Source organism: Sander lucioperca, chromosome 3 (genome assembly GCF_008315115.2).
Source record: "Sander lucioperca isolate FBNREF2018 chromosome 3, SLUC_FBN_1.2, whole genome shotgun sequence".
NCBI lineage: Eukaryota > Metazoa > Chordata > Actinopteri > Perciformes > Percidae > Sander > Sander lucioperca.
The window spans coordinates 28173919-28195500 of NC_050175.1; the positions used below are offsets into that span (position 1 = coordinate 28173919).

Consider the following 21582-nt stretch of genomic DNA (forward strand, 5'->3'; position numbering starts at 1 on the left):
CCTGTGAACCTAGTGTACATTTCACAGTATTTGAAGAAAGTATGGAACATGACTATTGTCTTCTTGAAGCCTTTAGTTGTCTTCTGCTTCCTTGTTTGCTCTCTTTTGTCCTCATGTTTACATAAATAGCTGGCACTGTCTCAAATTGCTCAGGTTCCATGCATGTATTTAAAAATTGTTACTGCATAAACAAGAAACTAAGAACACACACCCAAAACTGTAACAAGAATAGTGTTTACAAAAAGTCTGATATTTTGAAATGTGTTTGACAGCTATCAGGATGAGACTTTTCATGTGGGTCACGGAGACACAATGTATAATATAACAACACTGACTGTTTTTCCTTCCAGCGCCTACCAGAACAATGACATCACTGAATTTGAGAAAATCTTGAAAACAAATCACAGTAACATAATGGACGACCCCTTCATTAGAGAGCACATAGAGGGTGAGTGGTGAACGGGACTTCAGTCCACATGCGTGATACATGTGTTGAAAAACCTTTTTTTAAGCTATTGACTTTTAAGCTTTTTTTGTGTAGCTGATCATTGATGTTGTGTTGCAGAGCTCCTGCGGAACATTAGAACTCAAGTACTTATCAAACTCATCAAACCGTACACGAGAATACACATCCCTTTCATTTCTAAGGTAAGTCCACATGATCAAACATTTCCTGTACTGTACAGTGACTATCTGTTATCTTTCCTCATTGATCACAGTCTCTTGGAATATTATTAGAAAGCTAATCGGTCATATAAAGGAAGAAAAGGGTATGATTGTAAGAAAGCATAAAAATAATCACACATTTTAGTAAAAACTAATGTTGCAAGATTTGGTCGGGCTTTGCAGGGCTAGCAATTTGGTAATAGGGGCAGAGCTTTACTGGCATGCCTTAAGTTGCATATAATACAAGAAAATTAAATACAGTTCCAGCAATAACATAAATCATACATAATAATGAAATCCACACACAAAAAGTAACACGACAAAAAAAAAAAAAAAAAAAAAAAAAAAAAAATATATATATATATTTCAGATTCATGCCTGTTTTTCTTGTCAATTATTTATTTTAAAGATTCTTTTAAATACTTTTTTCCCCACACTAGTTACGATCTTTATCTTTAATTTTTCAGCTGTACATGTTCACAAAGCGTAGTTGAGGTTGTATTTTACTTAAAATGACGGTAACAAATATAGATAAGCTTAAAAAGGCAGCATCAACATGAGGATGTAATATTATTTTCTCATGTCTCGGGTTCATCTCTCAGTATGCATGACAGTAATCACTAATTCTTTACATGAATGGTATTTGTTAATGCCTTTTTCAACACGTGTATTTATTTACTTATTACTTTTTTAGTGTGTTGAATTCTGTGCATCCTTTAATGTTTAATCTAGTTGCCATACTTTACAGATGTGAGGATGATTTTTGGCTGTTTCTCTCATGTTTCAGGAGCTGAACATTGATGTGTGTGATGTGGAGAGTTTGCTGGTGCAGTGCATCTTGGATAAGTAAGTTACTTCCTCAAGTGCCTTCTGAGAAGTCGAAGAAAAAAATTGCTCCCTTCCTGTTAATAATTGTAGTTCCTCATAGTTTCCATCTTTTGGCCTTTAAGAGAGCCAGGCGGTATGAATTGACAGTTTCAGTTATATCTTTTACTAAATTTAACATCATTGTGTAATAGTGATATGCTATTTACAGCCTCACATCCCAGCTTATCTCATAACACTTACATATAACACTGTTTAGTACAATGTTTAATGACTTATACATTGTTTAACATTGTTGCCATCATTCTTTGACATGTTAGAGGTTATTTTCTTAGTTAATGCCACTCATTTTGAAAGCATAAGCAATTTGTAAAAAACAAATGGATTTTTTTCTTCTTCTTAAGTACAGACTTTCATGTTTAAGAAACAGTGGACTCTTCAAGATTGTTTTGGGGATTTTCAGTACTGGGCATTCCCAATCAATCATGCCACATATTTTATTGTTGTCATTCAATGTCTTTACTGCATTATCCCACAATTAACTGCCAGCTCAGATATACAATTGCAACTACTAGAAGACTGGAACTGTTGAATTGGCATTTTAAGGCTCAACTATAAGAGCTTGACTAAAATGTTTAGGGAATTTAGTTTTTATTGCAACATGTGTGGTTTGTCTGATACCTTCTTTTGATTTCTTTTTCTCAGCACAATCCATGGCCGAATTGACCAAGTCAACCAGCTACTAGAACTGGACTACCAGAAGAGAGGAGGGGCTCGCTACACAGCTTTAGACAAATGGACAAATCAGCTGAACTCTCTCAACCAAGCCATTGTTAGCAAGCTCACATGATGGCATGTAAAATCAAGAGACAAGGAAAATGGCATGTTTGAATACATCCATAAAGTATGCTACTGTGCTTCTTCAAGTAAATCCTCCGAGACAAGATGCACAGCACAGGTTTTGAGAATGCCACCATATTCAGGAAGACGCCAGGAACTCAAAGAACGCGTTCAAAGTGTGTTGTTTTGTGGTGATGAGAGGAAATCACTGACACATATTTTTGTTTTTCATGTTCCTGATTGGCAGATTCTTCCATGCGCAACACACAAATGCTTCAGTTGTTTAAAAAAAAAAGTCAAAATGTGTATGAAAACGTGTACACAGTATTTTAATGTACACTGTTGCCTGTTGGTAATAAACATTTCTCAGCACTAAAAGGATTCAGCTGCCTTTGACTAGCTACACAGTTTGAACTCTGTGACTGGCGAGTAGGAGTCGAATAAAATGTTTTTAACTGTCATAAATGAGACAAAAATAAATCTTTCTTTTACTTGGATTTCAATCACTCTTTGAAGATATTTCTGTGCTCACATGACGTACTGCATTTCCTAGCCAGTAAAAGCTTTTTGAGCCTCGACGGTTTCCGTTCCAGGTGACTCCAATTTCCATACTGACAGCAGTTAGCTGAGCTCAGCGCCCAAGCTACAAGCTAGTCTGAAGAGCGCAGCCGCAGCCAGCTGACGCAGCAACAGTCGGCGGTCAGTAGGACCTGGGCGTGAGTCTCTAAGCCTTCAGTGATTATTATTATCATTTATAATGAAGAAATTAAAAAGACCCACATCCTGACGTCCACATTTTGGTCAATGACTGTCTGTCGCGGTGACGGTTCCTGACATGGACGCTAGTGACAATAAGGTATCTATATCTGTTTTTTGTTTGGGGTCTGGCTAAAGCTTTAGCCTGTGGACGAAGGAACGTTAGTTTATGCAGCCGAGGCCCAACATCGCACTCTTCGTTAACGTTATTCAGAAAAGCCGCTATTCTGTTATTGTAATTATGACGTTAATTAACAGCGTTGCTTAGTGGTGACTTAAATTTGCTACTTCATACCAACAGCACATTATTAGGTGTGGGTGTTGTGTCATGGGAAATAGCAATCCAAACAGTTATCCAATTTGGCTAGTGAGCTAACTGCAGCACATTGGAAAATAACTTATAACGCATGTCTTGTCTTTTGTCACAGTTCACGTATTTTCGATCGTTTTACAAAATGATTTAGATTTATTTCCGTGACAATATTTCTATGCGATAAGACCAGAAAGACCGTCTTGTGTTAAGTGTTAGCTTGGATAGCTAGCTAGCTTCAAAGCTAAATACCTCAGCTGTCATTTGACGGTGCTTGTCATTTTAAGCAGAGCGATAGATGACGTTACAGCTAACGTTAGCAGTATTTTGGAACATGTATTATTTGGTCACATTGTTTGGAGAGGTAACGTTAACGTAAAATTGACTTATCTAGAAGGTTTCAGTCGGACAGGAATGTGTGCATGAGAGCTGTGTTGTTGTCATTAAGTTAGTTTCGTGGATCTTCAGTAGAGGAATATCTGGTTCTTCTGCATGTTTGGCATTCCTCTGTCGCTGTTTGCAATGCAGAAAGTTTAGTTTAGTGCGGTTGGTTTTGGTCTCCCAAGGCGTATTGCCAATGCCTCAGATTAATCCGTTAGCTGGCACATTGAACGATGGTGTTTTCTGGCTGACAACACGGGGGCTGTGTCAGATTTACTGGATCTCAAAATGTGTAATGTAGTGTCGTGATATATATCAGTTCTGTCTTCATTAACGTAAAACCTTAAAAGCTTTAATGCATATACTCTACTTTCAACACGGCACATCCGGGTTGCAGTACAGAAACAGATACGGTCTGTTAGTGTTTGGAAGCAACTGGTGTGAGAATAAGTGCTTACACAAATGCATAAAGGCGTGTGAGATCAGTAGCCCCCAGTGTAATCACTCCGAGATTTTTCATCCCCAACAATGCACATCTGGGTCTGACCTCATTGTCTTTTCCACAATCGCAGCTATTCTCACTCACCCTCTCACTAACACACAGCTACTACAAAGACACACATGGTTGTTTCAAGAGATGGATCATCTGACGAGCTCTGTTTTTTCTTCACAACTGTTCTTTTTTAATAATTAGATTTTTCACCACTGTTTAGAAATCAAGGTTCACACTGGGCACAGTACACACAAGGTCTTCTATGCTATGGCTTGCTTTATAATTAGCTTATCTGGTAGTACTGTTCCTATTTTATCCTGTCACACTTAATCCTATAACAACACCCTATCAGCTATACCTTACCAATGTACAGGTTCAGACCAACTACTGTATTCCTAAACCCTTCAGCATCAGTTTGGGCATAGATGCTGCTTCCTGAGGGTTTGTAAAAATCTTTCCTTACAACTGTAGTTTGGTCTTCTTTTAGTGAACTGTTAGAACAGGCTCCATTCACCATGATACTATTTACATAGTATGGGATCTGTAGATTATCGAAGGAAAAGTCAGAGAGCCACCCACGGACAGTAGCAGTGGGAGACAATAGCTGTCTGTGTGACTTCCACTGGCCACACTGATCTATTCATGCATCCCGACCACTGTTTCAGAGAAGTGAGGGGGCGCCTTTGTACTCTGAACCCTGTCACCTTTCCCTATGCTTTGCAAAATAGCAGATTATTTAAATGGGACCTCTTAGACAGAGTGGCCTCCTCAGGTTAGACAGATGCCACCATGATGTCAAATAAGGAGCACCCTGCCCTACTGCCCTTCTTGTCATGTCCTTCAATTAGGACACATGTTTTGGGGTTTTGCTACAAATTGGTAATTTCAATTACTTCTTGATTTTAAAGTTGTATGGCATTATAGCAATAACTTGGGTTTGGGTGTTGCCCATTTTCAGGAGGAATTCTTGATAGTTCACTTTGTCTGACAAGCATGTAAGGAAATTTAGGAAAAGTGAATGCATTTATACTGACACTAACAAACATGATATTATATTGGTATTAGTTCAATGTTCTTTATTTGTCATGAATAACTTATTAACAAATATCAACATAATATATAATAATAATTTACAATTATGACTGCTTAGATAAGGATCAGTAGGTTTAAAAGTGTATACAATGTGGGAAGCATTTTTCTGTTGGTTTTTACATATAGTATACAGTACTGTACATTAAGCAATGACATGTTTTTTTTTTTTTTATGCGATTTTTGCTTAATTTATCCCTTGTGTTGACTTTGGGTCACATTGACCCGTTTGAAATTTTTGTTTTATATCAGAAAATATGGGACGTAGAAATAAGCGCTGAAAATGTAGAAGAAAAAAAAATTTGAATTCAAGGTTGAAGGGAAGACAACACAAGGGTTATTAAAGTAGGCCTGCTTGTTAGTTGGTGTCATCACCAAGCATACCCTATCCATTTGAGGCTATGTTTAGTTTTTCTACAGAACAATTGTCTGAAGTGGCTGATTGAGCTTGAAAAGTACTTTAGTGTTTCAGTTCCAAGCCTGCCTTTGAATGCCCGAGACCTCTAATCTTTGGCATAAAGAGACACTTTTGTCATGAGTTTAGAACTGGTTAGAAACTAAACGGTTTAGTTAAGTCCTTAATTTGGTGAAATAACTCAAGCTGAGTCTGGTATTTTCCCCTCAATGCCATTATGTGTCTTTGTCAAAGGCTTTGAGGGAATTGAACCACATATCATTTACTCTAAGGCCTCAAACACCAGCTTTAAATGTGACTATACTGTTTTTTAGCCGTAGATGACAGTACAGTATGAACTTGTTTTTGGCTTTGAGGAACAGAGACTCACCTCACTCATATTACCAAAGTGTTGGTCATTGTTTATATTGTTCAACTCTGTAGTTGAACAACTGCAGATGTCTTAGTTAGATGAGAAATTGACGGTCAAATAGCTATTACTGACATGTTGTGTATTTAGCTTAGATCCTCTGGCAGTTGTGTCTTATGTTATCTTTGAACTCAGAATGTTTTATGTGCTTGTGTTTAGGCCTGATACCTTCTTTTAATGATGGTAGGTAGACACTCAAGACTGTAAACCAACTGGAACAGTATGTGGAAACCAGTGCTCAGCTGTGATTACCACTAAACAAATAGGTTGGTCAGAGTAGACTATCTACAGCTGTCTCTCTCTGTGGCAGACATTCAATACTCCATTTAATAACTGAAACATGCCTGTGCATAGATCTACTCATACAATTGTAGTTTTTAAACAATCTTTTGAGAGTTGATGTTGGTAAGTCGTGTCATTAGTCTTACAAATGTTAAGCCCTAGAGAGATAGCTTAACAAACTACACATACCTACCCTAACAATAAAGTCAATTTACGGAAGAACGCAGGTAGATTTTTATAACTATGCTGATATGGATTGTTGCTTCCACCCTAGAACTAATCCATTTAATAGGTGTGGGATGGCAATAACAATAATGAAATGATATGATCCTTTGTACTGTGTAGATAGAGAGAAGACAAACAGTGGGCTTGATAAAATACAAGCCGAGAATGTGGTGACAACTTTATTTGAGACCTAGATCTCTGCTCTTTCGCGTAGACCTACTTCTCACTCAAATGAACCATGTATTCAAATAATTTGGCTGCTGTTGCTCACAGTGTGACTGTAATGGCTGTTCATTTTTCGTTCGTGCAGGATGTGAAGCTTTCAGCCGAAGTGGAACCATTCATCCCACAGAAGAAAGGTCTCGAAGGATCCCTAGTCAGCATGAGTCTTTCTGGAGAGGCAGGCGGAGGAGGAGGGGGGGGAGGTATAGGAGGGGGCGGTGGAGGGGTCGAAACCACTCCCATACCCAGCTACCTCATCACCTGCTACCCTTTCGTCCAGGAGAACCAACCCAACAGGTATTGTCTCTCAGGGGGGAGATTTGAGAATGGGTGAAACTCTAAAGCCAGTCGTTTCAACCCCCTTTAAGTCTGAGCTAATGGCACCGGTGGTTCTAGTTCATGACAATTATGGATTTTGTCAATGCTGTCCACTTTGGCAAATATTGCTATTCCTTGTGGTATTTTTAGAAGTCTGGTGTCCCCATTTTGAACCGCACAAGAGCAATCTGCTCTCTTCTGGACCTTTCTATTTTCAGATGGACTCATTCACTGCACTGTTTACTATAACAATAATAAGAAACACTGTGTCCCTGTTGTGTTTCTCAAAAGAGATTCCTATCAGATCCTTTAAACAGTGTATTGAGTGAGAGCCGTTAGATTTCTGAGTAGTTTAATACTGCTTATGGAAATGGGAATGGAAATGGCTTATGGAAATGGAAACCTCCCCAGAGTTAGTTTACATGGAACAAACTATGCTTCCAGTGGCTCTTTCTTTGTCCAGTGTGATCTGCAGTATCCTTGCACACATCCGTTCCTCTGTTTCCTTCCCCCCCCTATTTGAATTCAAGGAAATGCCCGCTATAGTCGGCTGGCTGTGAAAATGTCATCTGGATCCTTATCAACATTTCTGTATACCATGTACGCACCCCCTGACAAACCAACCGTCATATCGTGCACAACATCACTGCGGCATCACAGATGTTAACCGACACCCATTATTTGAGCCTTCTGATTTTGTGGAACACATTTTAATCAGCCTCACTAACATTGCTGGATGTTTAGAGAAAATACAAACTGAGAAATGTTTAATATAAGGGAAACAAAGTCCCAAAAACTTTACACAATGCCAGGATTAATTCAGGATGTTGCGATCATGTTTCTCTAGACTGAGTATGTGAGTTTCTAAACATTGAGTTTCTGCCAATACAGAGTCAATACGTTTCTTTTTAATCTCTTCCTTTCCCACATAATGCAGGTGCACAGTGCACCATTTAAATTGACCTACAATAAAATGCTATTTGACAGCTAAATAGCTTAGTATTAAGACTATTTAACCTGCATCACAGCCTTCCTTTTATGGTTTCATATGACAATTTGTAAAATGTCCTGTAGTGTTTTCCATAATATCCATATGTAGAGGAGTTTCATTATGTTAATGTTATGCCAATAAATTTAGATTGGATTTGGACAGCCTCTCAAACCCTTAGCTGCCAAAAATAGTGAATTGCAATATTATCAACCATGAAAAAAAGCACTGAAATAGACCAAAAAAACTAACAAAAAAAGGAATATCTAGATTTGCTCAAAGACTGCACTGGCAGAGACAAATTATTTGAGTTTGGGGGCTCTTCTTAGTTGGAAGAGTAGAATATCAGAAGTAATTTATCATACTCTTACTCTTACTCCTTCACAGGCAACATCCTATGTATAATGGAGGGGAGCTGCGCTGGCAGCAGCCTAACCCCAGCCCTGGTGGTTCATACCTGGCCTACCCCATCTTGTCTACGCCCCAGCCTCCTGTCTCCAATGACTACGCTTACTACCAGATTATGCCCGCTCCATGCCCACCTGTGATGGGCTTCTACCAGCCCTTCCCTGGCACATATGCAGGTCCTGTGCAGGCTGGAGTGGTCAACCCTGTCTCAGCAGATGTCAGTGAAAGACCACTGCCTCTGGGGCCAGCATATGGGATGGCCAGTCAGAGGGGGAGAGGCATGGTCCGACCTAATGTTCTCCCAAAGGTCAGCAGGTTATTGTGATACGGTCACATTGACGCCATTGATGTTATTTGTATCACTAAAATACAGTGTCCCGCCTCATCCTCAATCTTAGTGAGCATGCCCTGCCTCTGTTTCTTTCTCCTACAGCAACAGTTAGGTGTGTGCCAGCCTCCAAGGGGTCGCCGGCCTCCAACCAGAAGTGTAGCTGTGCAGAAAGAGGTTTGCACCTTGGGGCCTGATGGTAGGACCAAGACAGTCACGCTGGTGGATGCAGCACAGCAGACCGGTAAGAATACTGCTGCAATAATTTAAAGATACATCTAAGTCCTACCATGCAGGGTGTATACAGATGCTTTTTTTTAACAATCAACTTTTACACATTTAACAAAAAAAAAAAATCAAACAAAAACTAACTAACAAGCCAACTAAAGATAAGAAGCCTGTTAGCAGGGGGAAATTCTGAGCTTGAATTGATAAAGCGAAGTGTATGACCAACGTCAGTGATGTTCTTCTGTCCTGTGGCTGAAAGGAAGCAAACACTTAAAACATTCCAGACTTTGTTGTCTGCTTTGTCTGTGAGCAAGAATCTTTCCTTTCTGAGAGGAATCAGTACACAATGCCAGTAAGAGCGGTGTCTGGTCGTACAGGTTGATGTTGATGATGCGTGTGCTTAACTTATAAAAAGCACTGGAATGCAGAGTTTCCAGTTGGAGAGGTTAACATGTGTGCAGCTTATGATGTGATCAGTGATGTTTCTGGTCCTGAGAAAGCTAATAAGCCTGTGTAAATAGTTTGGCTACTCAATTGTGCTTTTATGTGGCATGAGAAATGTCCTACAGTTAACTCAAAGTAAACTCGGTCCAAGTTTGTGTTCAATGAATCTCGATTGATTCATCATTGTGAACTCTTCAGCTCATCATCTATTCTTACTTTACTTTTATATCATTTTACTTACTCTTTTTACGCATATACATCTACTACATCCCTGTTTACATTACAGTTTATTCATTATGCAATTATCGTCTACAACAAATATTTTATTTTATTTCATGTCATATTTTATCCCTGTATTTTAACTTTGCACTATTTTATGGCTTAGATTCACATTTTTACATGCGTGATTTTCTTTTCATACATATTTATTGAACATTGTTGAATTGAGCCTGAGATTTAAGATTTTCATTGCCAATGACTGCTTCTATGTAATTGTTGTTGACAATAAAGAACTCGAAACTTGAGCTACTATATTTATATCGCTTTTTTATTATGGTAGCAGTTTTATTCCCCTTTGTAACATGTTAACAAGTTAATTTCAGGTCTGAGTTTCTCCTACTTTGTCCTCAGATTTCCCAGGTGAGGTGTCAGGGCGGTGTGCTGCTGAGCGGGCTAGTCCCCTGCTGTGGAAGAACCGGACAAAGAGAAGACGGGCGTCCCATCCAGCTGAAGGCTACAACGAGCAGGGTGCCAGTGAGGCAGATATAGACAGCGACAGTGGCTACTGTAGCCCCAAACACAACCAGGCGGCAGGGGTAGCACAACGAACAGCAGAGAATACAGCAGCACCCACAGTAAGTTGGCTACTTACCATTAGCTCCAGACTCAACAGAATTACAGTGAACAATGCATAAATGTCTATTTTGACTTGTGTAATTGCAGGTAGGAAATGATGATTGCAAATTGTCAGATTGTAGCTGAAGTTAACTGAATTTCTGGCTGGAAGTATGTTCATTGCATAAGTGGAGTACACTTTTTAAATCTAATAAATATTATGGTCATGGCAGTTTTTTGTACAGTAGTAGCAATGGTAGAGGTCATAGACGTACCACAGAGAACAACTAGGACGTGTCGCAACAAACAAGACTCCACTCCTGTAACAGCACTGTACAGAGCAAATACCAATGGGAAAGGTGTAACGTAGTTTTTAAATTTCCTTTGCTCTCACAGTGGTGTTGGCATATTTAACTTAGACTTTAACTTGTCTTTTTTTCTTTACCCTCTTCATATTTTCTATGATGTATAGGGAGTAGAGGCTGGTGTAATGACAGGTAAGTTTGATGCAACATATTTTTGAACCCTTCCTTCACCTCACATGTTCACACAGTGCTTTTGTAGCCATATTTATTATGCATCCTGTATATAATATATTTTTTTATTTTTACATGTTATTTACTAGCAGGTACCTGGGTAAATGTAGCCTCTCAGGCTACCCAGAAGTCCTGGGGAGACAGGAACAGCCAGTTCCACAGAGCAGACCAGAGGAAGAATCCTGAACAGAGAAACTTCTCACAGGTACTGTACAGTAGATCCCATTGCAGCAGACACTGAGTAAAAAGGTTGCCGTATGTCAACTATGGTATTAAGTAATGAGAATAGGTAAATGAAATTCATTTTGGCGTAAAGGCTGCATTCTGTAAGTTGCACTAAAGCTTACTGAGCAGCAGATGAGGATGGATCAATGTACAGTAATTCTCCATTCTCTCGGGAACAGAGGTTGCATGTCTATACTGGTGTTGTGGCTGGAACAAAGAATGCAATGAGACAACACATAAGGAGTATTTTAGCAACTGAAGACAGTGGTACCAACAGAATGAATAGCCAGGTGAGCAGGAAAGCACATGAGTTGGTGTCAACATTTTCTTAACCTGATTTTGGCTTCATAAAAAAGTGATATGCAATATTAGCATCCCTAATTGGCCGAAATAAGGGATGCTAATTCATTTAACTGCTATCTGATAACACCCTGACAGTTTTGAGAAATTTATATTATTACAATTACATGAATTATTAGCATACTGTTGTTAGTTTAATGTGGCATTTGAAGATGGAAGTTCTTCAGCAGAGGGCTATCAACACTTGTCGCCAGTTCCAAACACACATCTCTCACATAATGCACATCTGTCCGTCACACACAGTCAAACAATTTAAGAAAAACACCTACAGGCATATGAGCAATATCAATAAATATCTTTCCTCATTTCCTACCATGTTTTCATCACTTGACAGCATGTACACAAGTACACAGAAAATCGTGAACTTGTGTAATACCAGTGGTACCCTGTCTGACTACTGTGTTCTCTCTCTGCCGCTGCCTTTTAGGATTTCCACAGTGGCTATCCAGGGCGTGTGCCGCCGAACCAATTGGAACAGAGGCTGCAGCCAGCAGTGGTCACTAGTACTGAGCTCACCCCAGAGCCCCTCTACTTTGAGGTGAGAGAAGGTTTCTTGCAGCACTGTCACCATCATACTCATTATAGATTTGTTTTAGGCAGAGTCTGTTGTGCTAAAACATTTTCTACGTTTTCTTGTCAGGATGAAGATGAGTTCCCAGATCTCACTACTGGAGGGGCTGTCCAACGCAGCACCAAACCAGAATCTACTTCAGCCCAGACACACGCGCAACCTAAACTGCCCAAAAACCTGGTAAGGAAAAGCGCTTTCTTTTTTTCTTTTGGCCATTTTTAGGCCTTTTTTGACATGACAGCTTAGACTTGAAAGGGGAGAGAGAGGGGGAATGACATGCAGCAAAGGGTCGCAGGTCGGAATTGAACCCACAACCACTGCGGCGAGGACCGAGCCTCTGTACATGGGGCGCACGCTCTACATGTGAGCTACCTAGGCGCCCTGGAAAGCGCTTTCTTAAGACAACTGTTTTATAAAGGCTCTCTGTGCCATGTGCTGACTGAATGCAGGACTTATTAAATACTATGGGTGTGTATCTCTCACTCTCAGATGAATTAAAACATAAACGGTGTACCATCTTATACAAAAACAATGCAAATTAATAAATCAATACATTTGTAAATACACTATATACACAGTGTACATGTCGCCTTAAGTAAGGAGCAAGGTATAGTGGTTTTCCTGGCATATTTTACCATACCGCTGCACGTTTTGAAGACTGCAAATGCGATGTAAACATCAGGCAGCGTTGTACGCGGTGCTGCTGACCTTTCTTTCAGTGTGTGAATGTTGTGGATCCTTGATTACGTGATTGGGAAACGTCGCAAACCAGCAGGAGAGGCACAGGTCACACTCACCGACACACAAGCACAGGCTCGAGGCACAGAAGTGCGGAGGGATAGAGAGTGCGCTTTGGAAAGGTTGTTTTTTGACAAACGTATCGATTTTTGCAGAATTTGTGTCGAATATCTGACTCTTGTATCGGTTTATCTTTACACCCCTACTTAATACTAACTTGTGTCTCTGCACGCGTCACAGCTGGATAACCTGCCAGAAAACTCCCCTATCAACATTGTGCAGACACCCATCCCCATTACCACCTCGGTTCCCAAGAGGGCCAAGAGCCAGAGGAAGAAGGCTCTGGCTGCTGCCTTGGCCACTGCACAGGAGTACTCTGAGATCAGCATGGAACAGAAGAAATTACAGGTATAAACTTCCACTATGTGAGCTAGTCATGTCGGATGGGTTCAGACTGAATGTTATGGCTTTTTGATGCGTTTCTATGGTCCTCACCACCGCCTGGCCTATGATTAGCATTCTGATCCTGAGTTGTATTTGCCTGGTTCATTGGTGGTGTGACCTTGTTCTACCTTATCTTTCCTCGCGCGGCAGGAGGCATTCACCAAAGCAGCAGGGAAGAAGAGTAAAACCTCTGTCGAGCTGGACCTGGGAGACATGCTGGCAGCTTTGGAGAAACACCAGCAGGCTATGAAGGCCAGACAACTCACCAATACCAAGCCACTGTCTTTCACAGGTATTCATAAACTCAATCAGACATGTACAAGTGGTATAAGAAGATAAACAAGCATCTCACAATACAACAGTCCTGCAGTAAATGACAATATTGGGTTTAAGTTTGGACTGTAAGTTTTGATTCAACTCAATACTCTTTTTGTTTGTTTTGAGGCTATAGTAAGCAAATATCCTATTAAGTATCTTTCATTCAGTGTTGGTAAATTTATCATCATGATTTTTAGGTGCCCCATTGCGTAGTTTTGCTGTTTTTGGCTAATGCTAAAATTCTGGCATTTTTATCCCTTTGTAAATGTCCTTACATTCCCATGAAAACAATACATTAAATATACTATATATTGATTGTCCGACTAACAAAACACACACTCCTAATTTCTTTTTAACCTGCATGTACTTACACGTTCTGCCTGTATTCTGACTTTGTTGTCCTTGTCTCCAGTTGGAACAACTACTCCATTCCACGGTTCAGGCTTGACCAGCATGCCATCCATGTTGAAGGGTCATCAGCAGCCATTCTCGGCACCACACAATGCCCTGGATTCCACCGCACCCCGTATCAAGAGAGGGAAGGAGAGGGAGATCCCTAAAGTAAAACGGCCAACAGCCCTTAAGAAGGTTAATGATTTAAGTTGAAGTTTATCATTTAGGAGACTTGAGAGGAAGATGTTATTTAGTCTACATACAAATTGGTGAAAGAAATGGAGATCTTTGAACCTGCACATCTTTTTTTTATGCCCTTGTTTTTGACATTTTTGTTCCGTGTTTTGATAGATTATCTTGAAGGAACGTGAAGGGAAGAAAGGGAAGACGAGTGTAGAACAAGAGTCTTCAGGCCAGGAGGAGCATGGGGATGAGTCTCTACATTTCACTGATGATCTTGCACGAGAGCCTGCCTCCCAAGAAAGTGAGGGTAATTTATTAGTAAGAAGTGAAAACAATTCAGTTGTGTACCCATATTTTTTACCCATGATATATTTTCTAACTATTTCTGGTCTGCTGTTTTGTACCACAGACAATGGTCTGAGTATGCCCAGTGATGCATCCCTTTCCCCGGCCAGTCAGAACTCTCCATATAGCATCACCCCAGTGTCCCAGGGTTCTCCTGCCAGCTCTGGCATCGGGAGTCCTATGGCCTCAAATGCCATCACCAAGATCCACAGCCGACGTTTCAGAGAGTAAGTACACACTCTCACCCCACATGGAGTGAGAAAAATAATATTGAACAGGGCAGACCTTTTGTAGGAATCCCTGGCATCGAAATGTCTTAAAAATGCACCATGTGGTGGCAACAAATGGTTAGCAAAGCAAATACTTCTCCCACTCCAAAACCAGAGCCTCGGCTGTGAGAAGTGTACTCTAAAAGTTAACGGGTGTTTTTTAAGGGTGGAACTGTACAATAAAGAATTGTAGAGTATGGCACAGATGCCGAGCACATTGTTCCTTCTCAGCAAAAAATGTATGCCAGTGGTAACAAACACAGCTTTGTCTCTCTGTGTCTTCAGCTGTAGGCCTATTGTCCAGCCCACCCTTCTCGAACAGATTTTGCATTTAAAGCCTCCAAAAGGCCTCTGTAGCCAAGCTCCTCCTCCTCAGCTCTAAACGCCAGGATGCTTGTTCCTCAGGCCACACTACGTCGATCTTCCGATTTTATCAAACCACAAAGCTACTGGGAGTATGCATGCTTGCTGATAGCAACAAAGTGTAATAGCACCAACAAGCAGTTCAACAAAGTTGTCATAAACAGCTGTATACACTTTGAGTGAGTTATTTTCAGAAGAACAAAGATTAAAGCCTTTTTCAATTATTATTGACATCACACTGCTTGATGGTTATTCTTTTTTCTATGAAATGTCAGAAAATACTATAAAATGCCCATCACAATTTTCTAAATCCCAACAAAATTGGACCAACACTCCAAAACCTAAAGCTATTCAGTTAACTGTTGCATAAGACGAAGAGGAGCAGCGTCTCATCACAATTTAAAGGCTGCAACCAAATAATATTTTAAAATTTAAAAATTTTGCTTGAATTTTTTTGTTTGTCTCTATTATCAAAATTGTTCTTGATTCTTTTTTTTGTCAATTGACTCAAATCGAAAAACATTTTGTAGCATTATTTGTGCTAGTTAATATTTAAGTCAATCATCATTGTTAGCTTTGTAGCCACCCAAAAGATGAAAACACTGTTTTGAACACTTTTCTCTGCCCTCTCATGGTTTTAATCTGCAGGTACTGTAACCAAGTGCTGAGTAAGGAGATAGATGAGAGCGTGACGATGCTGTTACAGGAACTGGTTCGCTTCCAGGAGCGGGTCTACCAGAAGGATCCTACCAAGGCCAAATCCAAACGCCGCCTGGTCATGGGTCTCAGAGAGGTCACCAAGCACATGAAGTTGCATAAGATTAAGTGTGTCATCATCTCTCCCAACTGTGAAAAGATCCAGGCCAAAGGTAAAGAATGTTGCAATTAAGTCTGTACACTACCTATATAGCACAAAACGGCAGACTGAATAGCTTGTACTCTTGTGATTTTTCCCCTTTAGGAGTTATAAGAGAGTGAATATTGGGCTTGCATTCGCCAAGTATCCAGAAATACCACTCCAGATGAATGATAATGTTGCTCTGTAACTGCTGGATGTGTAAATAAGCAACTGTTTGCTAAAGAGTTCGCCATATAAACTTAAAAGTTGATTATATGTCCATATAATTAAAAAAATATATATAATTATGTGTCCACTGCCCCCAATTGGGCAAAAACATATTGCAGGTTTAAATTTCCAAAAAAGACAAACTCATGATAAACACTCACCACAGGGCAGAACCAATTGATTGTTTGATATTCCCAAAACGGCAGGTTTTTGCACTTTTGTGTTCAAGTCATTAGCTGATATCTTCTGTTGTTTCTGTTCATTTCTTTTCTGAAATGTGATGCATTTGAGTCACTGATTGTTTACTGTGTTGCAGGTGGATTGGATGAAGCTCTATACAATGTAATTGCCATGGCTAGGGATCAGGAGATCCCATTTGTGTTTGCCTTGGGCAGAAAAGCTCTTGGACGCTGCGTCAACAAACTAGTGCCTGTTAGCGTGGTTGGCATTTTCAACTATTCTGGAGCTGAGGTAAGTCCGACTTATCCACTAAAACCCTTTGACTGTTAATACTTTATCTATCTATCTATATCTATCTATCTATCGATCTATCTATCTATCGATCTATCTATCTATCTACGTCACGTGAATGAATGAACAAATAAAATATATACAATGGGTCAGTAGGTGTCAGTATAGAGCAGTAGAAACACCGGATAATCTCTGAACATCTCATGTTAATTTTTTTTGTTTTTTGCCTCTTACTGACTTGGTTGAACCTCCTTCAGGGTCTCTTCAACCGTTTGGTGTCTCTGACAGAAGAGGCTAGGAAGGCCTACAAGGACATGGTGTCAGCTCTGGAGCAGGAGCAGGCCGAGGAGGCTCTGAAAAATGACAAGAAAGTCCCACACCACATGGGGCATTCCCGCAACCACTCTGCTGCTTCTGCTATTTCCTTCTGTTCCATCTTCTCTGAGCCTATCTCAGAGGTCAATGAAAAGGAATACGGTAAGCTCCCTCGTTTTCTGTCATCGCTTTTTAGAGTTGTCCGCAATCAATGTTGGAAGACGTATTCAGATTACTTAAGTAAAAGTCCCAGTTATGAAGCATGCCAAATCTATTAATCCCTTCAGAGACCAACTGGAGGAGTATGGTGGAGACTTCAGATGCCCTGGAGCCTGTAGAAGCTGAGCCGAGTCGCCCTGCACCTGCCACAGCCACCCAGAAAGACGGTGAGACCCTGGCAGCCACCACCAACACCGCTCTGTCTGGCTCCACTGCTCCCCAGCCCAGGGCAGTGCCTCAGACACTGACACAGGGTACCAGTGAGAGAGACGAGGTCCGGGTTGACGACAGGCTGGAATTGGCCTCTCAGCAGAGCACAGAGACGGGCTCATTGGATGGGAGCTGCAGGGGCCCGCTCAACTCCTCCATCACCTCCACCACTTCCACCCTGGTCCCCGGGATGTTGGAAGAGGCAGAAGAGGAGGAGGAGGAGGAAGAGGACTACACCCCTGAACCCATTTCTGTGGAGGTCCCCACCCTCAGCAGCCGTATCGAATCCTGGGTGTCAAAGACCCTGGAAAACCTGCAGCTGGGAAAGAGCCAGGAAAGTACAGAGGAGGAGGAGGATGAGGAGGAGGAAGACGATGAAGAGGAGAGAGGGCAGAGTGAAGAGGAGGAGGACCTCGATTCCGCGGACATCACAGAGACGAGGACGGAGGGTAATGAGCAAGAGGAGGCAAAGAAGGTCACTGGTTGATGTCACCTCTCCCCCTCGTCCCTCTTGTTCGTTCATCCACTCATTCCCTCTGTCCTCTGTTGCTCTCACATCCCTCTTCACAGCAACCAGCAGCTTTTCTTCTTTGTCTCTAACCCCTGACACCAGACATAATCTCAGGTATCCAACCAACTGACCAACACTCACACGCATTACAGAGAAACTGACCAACTTACCAACACACAGCGTCGCAGACCCAACACCAACTAACACAGTCAACCCCTGTTCAGACCTGACATTAGCATACGTCTTGAGTCTTCCGATCACAAGTAGACAGCTCTAAGTACAGGTGTAAACGCACATCCAAGTTGCATTGAGGACGCATTGAGGTATGAGTATTTCTCATGTCAAAGAACCACTGAGAAATCACAGTAAATGTTGTGCCTTGGCTGTCAGGGTTAGATTATCATACTGTCTGTGACGTGTCGGCGTTTTTGCTCTGCACAGATCAAAGAGCTCTTTGTCCCGGCTTTCTGAAGCTCGGTGCCTCGATGCCACCTTTGCCAGGTAACGACTGCGGTGTTGGCTCCTGGTATAAAATAACCTTATAGTTTTAGGTTAATGAAATGTTCCCCAAATCACAGATATGTAGGATATTACTGCAGACGTTCCTGTAATCTTGCGTCGCAACAGCTGCTGTATTAGCCGTGTGTTTACTGCGTGTTTATTTGCATATAGAGTGGGGAAGTGATCACAAGGGCTCACTAAAGACTCATGTGGCGAAGCACTCCAATGACTGGTGTGAACACACGTACTGAGAGCTGTCCACTTGTGATCGGATCACCCATCAGATGTTAATGCCAGGTCTGAACAGGGCCCAACACTCAATCTTGTAATTTAAAAGGATGCCCTCACTTCTTGGGGCCATAACCTGCTACACTTGAATTCAGAGGGAAGTTTTTGACTTTCCTCCTCCAAAACAGAACTCTTTTTAGAGTCAGGGACATTTCTGGGAGCAAGTGATGAGCACTAAAAAATGTTGAACTGCTTTCTGTGGCTCACAGAGGAGGAAAGTTGGAACCTTTCAGCTCCCATCTTACTTTATACAGAGCTCAGAAGGTTTACAGCTCTGCAAGTATTTGTGTGTGTGTGTGTGTGTGTGTGTGTGTGTGTTTACAGGCACATTGTTTGCATTTATTATTGCTGTGTTCTTGAGCTTTATCTTTGTAAATAATGTAGATTTTTTTTCACCTGCTCCACGAGGGAAGGAGAGACATGCATTTCTTAAATACTTCTTAGTTATTTAGCTTTCCTCGCAGAATATTAGTGTCAGGGGTTCTGTCTTTCTACCCAAACCACTCCCACCTATCGATCTTCAGAGAGTTTTTTTTTTTTTAATGTTCAAATAATAAGTGTCCCATTCTGTATTCAGATGATTCAGACGACTTTAACTTCTAAGAAGCAAAACAAGCTTTGTGTATATAACCTTGTGTATGTGGTTCTACTACAGTATATAATGGTTTGTCATTTTGTCATTGGATCTTGCCTAGTGTGAAACTATTTGGGTTGTTTTCCTCTTGACTGGAGTTCCCCAAATGCTGTCTGTGCTTCATAAAGTGCTCCTGTTCTGTTTTCTCTAGTGGTGTTTGTTCTCTGATGGGGGGCCTCCCAAGGCTTGGTAATGACCTAACACCATCTTTAGAAATCATAACAATGGGCTCTTCTCATTTCTCTACTTTGTGTCTCCTTCTCTCCTCTGTCCTCCTGCCTGTGACCCCAAAAATCCGATCTTAGCACGCCATCTTGAATGATGTCTCGATTCCTAAAATGCATCTTGAGGATAGAGGAGGCTTGCCAGAGGGGCTGTGAGCGAGGATGCACAGGTGTATCGTCTGCAGAAGTCTTTTCAGCACCTGTGACATAAAAAGAGGTGTGACACACAGCAGGAATATACAAAGCGTGGCAGCTGTGCCACACGTCCTGTTGAAGTGACGACTCCGAAGCACGGATGTGTCATTTCTCCTCGCGGCTCTTCCTTGCCTCCTCCGCTCGCATCGTAGGTGGGAGGGACTAAGACGCGAGGAGAGGAATCAAAGATGTACAAACTGAGAAATGAGAAGAGGGGATTTTTTTTTTTTTCAAATGTTAGTTGTAAAGCCTTAGGCCTGTCTGAAAGTATGAGGGTACTGGAAAGTTACGCTAAGTCGTTTTTCCAGTGTATACTCTATCTCCTTTTTAAAAAAATGCCACTTAAATCAAATTAACCGATAGGACAAGCCGGTGTTTACTGGTATCAAACATTAAACATGAATTTTAACAATGCCGTTGTTGATAAAAAAACAAACAAATATGGTTGCTTACAAATGCAATGGAGCACCTAGCTGCAACCAACAGCCTAAAGTCCAATTCACCACAGATGAGAAGGTCCCTCATCACTGGAAGTCAAACAAGCGGTCACAAAGTCATGCACATACTAATGATAAACCCTTGTAAATACAAGTGTACAAAAGAGATGTTGCATTGTATTTAAAAAAAAAAAAAATACAATCATCCTGTTATTAAAGCCATTTTGATAGTTTTAACATTTTAACAGTTGGAATCCAATTTGATAATGGTATTTGATAGTGAATCATAGTGACCAGTCGATGATGATGATGCGGTGTGTGTAAATGCAGTATGCCGGGCTGTATGCAATGTAAAGCCCTCAGATGGGAGATGACATGTACTGAATATCATACTTATGAAATTGATTATGAAAGTATTTCTAGTATGATAAAAGGTACGCTGTGTGTAGGCTTTTTGTTGCTATGACTTCCATCAAAGTGTTTGAAGTATGTTAATTGACAAGTGTGTTTCTTTGCACTATGTAAATACAGTACTGGTAAAGGTCTTGTAACTAATGTGAACAAAAAAACGGTTCAATGAAGTACTTTTTTTCAGTGTGTTCCTCATCTTTATATGGCTATTTAAGACCGTCTCCTTCAGACTGTACATCACTAGCAACGTTGTTATAGGCCTGTTTGTCATAATCCTGTTAATCACTCTTAACCTATATGGACTGATGATTAACATCATTAAAATGTTGTTTAAGTAAATCCTTTGACTGATGCCTTGTCTTCTATCCACTGTTGATTGTTTCATCTGCATGTACACAATTAGATTGCAGCAGAGCTGAAACAGAGTAGGAATCTGCAACTAGTTTGATAAATGATTGGTGATGATAAGATGATTATTCAGTTCAGTCACTTTCCGAGCCAAAGTGCCAGCTCTGTTTCCAGGTCCTGAAATGTGAGGATTCAACACTTATCTTTGTTGTATATGATCGTAAATACAATGTCTTTGGGTTTTGGACTGTTGGTTGGATAAAACAAGCTATTTGAATCATGTCATGTTAGACTTCTTTTTTTTTTTTTTTTTACTATTTTTGCAACATTCCATAGACCAAACGATACATCAATTAATCGAAAAGCCTACAGATATTCGATATAAAATAGTTGCAGGCCTAGGTTGCAGTTTTACTAAAGATCCACTAGGAAGGGACAAAACTCTGCTGTAGACTATTTTATACACTCAGACTTGAAGACTTGTCTCTCTTTATATTGTCACATCCAGCTCATTTACATATACAGTTGTCAAGGTATTTGCAGTTA

General features: G+C 40.7%; 2 protein-coding genes across 8 annotated transcripts in view; both read left to right on the top strand.

Moving 5' to 3' along the window:
- Nucleotides 1-2626, top strand: part of cops2 (COP9 signalosome subunit 2) — a 6247-nt gene extending 3621 nt beyond the window's left edge. For both annotated transcript variants that reach the window (XM_031306353.2, XM_031306354.2), the window contains exons 10-13: nucleotides 351-448; nucleotides 566-648; nucleotides 1454-1512; nucleotides 2197-2626. In XM_031306353.2, coding sequence (XP_031162213.1) covers nucleotides 351-448; nucleotides 566-648; nucleotides 1454-1512; nucleotides 2197-2341 — 385 coding nt within the window. In that variant the 3' untranslated portion in view covers nucleotides 2342-2626. The remainder of the gene's footprint in view (nucleotides 1-350; nucleotides 449-565; nucleotides 649-1453; nucleotides 1513-2196) is intronic.
- Nucleotides 2627-2947: 321 nt separating this feature from the next.
- On the top strand, nucleotides 2948-21022 carry secisbp2l (SECIS binding protein 2-like). Of its 6 annotated transcripts, none has more exons than XM_031306220.2 (19): nucleotides 2948-3187; nucleotides 7002-7210; nucleotides 8607-8934; nucleotides 9061-9199; nucleotides 10258-10481; nucleotides 10934-10958; nucleotides 11087-11202; nucleotides 11402-11512; nucleotides 12010-12120; nucleotides 12223-12333; nucleotides 13132-13299; nucleotides 13486-13627; nucleotides 14066-14241; nucleotides 14398-14536; nucleotides 14639-14801; nucleotides 15855-16075; nucleotides 16589-16743; nucleotides 17001-17220; nucleotides 17346-21022. In XM_031306220.2, exons 1-19 carry the CDS (start codon nucleotides 3167-3169, stop codon nucleotides 17972-17974), a joined length of 3408 nt encoding a protein of 1135 aa, XP_031162080.1. In that variant the 5' UTR covers nucleotides 2948-3166; the 3' UTR covers nucleotides 17975-21022. The 6 variants fall into 6 exon arrangements, with proteins under 6 accessions (XP_031162080.1, XP_031162082.1, XP_031162081.1 ...); XM_031306222.2 differs by having other exon boundaries at nucleotides 14398-14530; XM_031306221.2 differs by having other exon boundaries at nucleotides 11090-11202.
- Nucleotides 21023-21582: the final 560 nt, after the last annotated feature.

What these genes read in the sequence shown, in the direction of transcription:
- secisbp2l (XM_031306220.2), top strand. Translation starts at nt 3,167, where the DNA reads ATGGACGCTAGTGACAATAAG. An exon ending in CAAGCCACTGTCTTTCACAG is followed by an intron (nt 13,628 to 14,065) that starts GTATTCATAAAC and finishes CCTTGTCTCCAG; the next exon opens with TTGGAACAACTACTCCATTC. An exon ending in TGCCTCCCAAGAAAGTGAGG is followed by an intron (nt 14,537 to 14,638) that starts GTAATTTATTAG and finishes TTTGTACCACAG; the next exon opens with ACAATGGTCTGAGTATGCCC.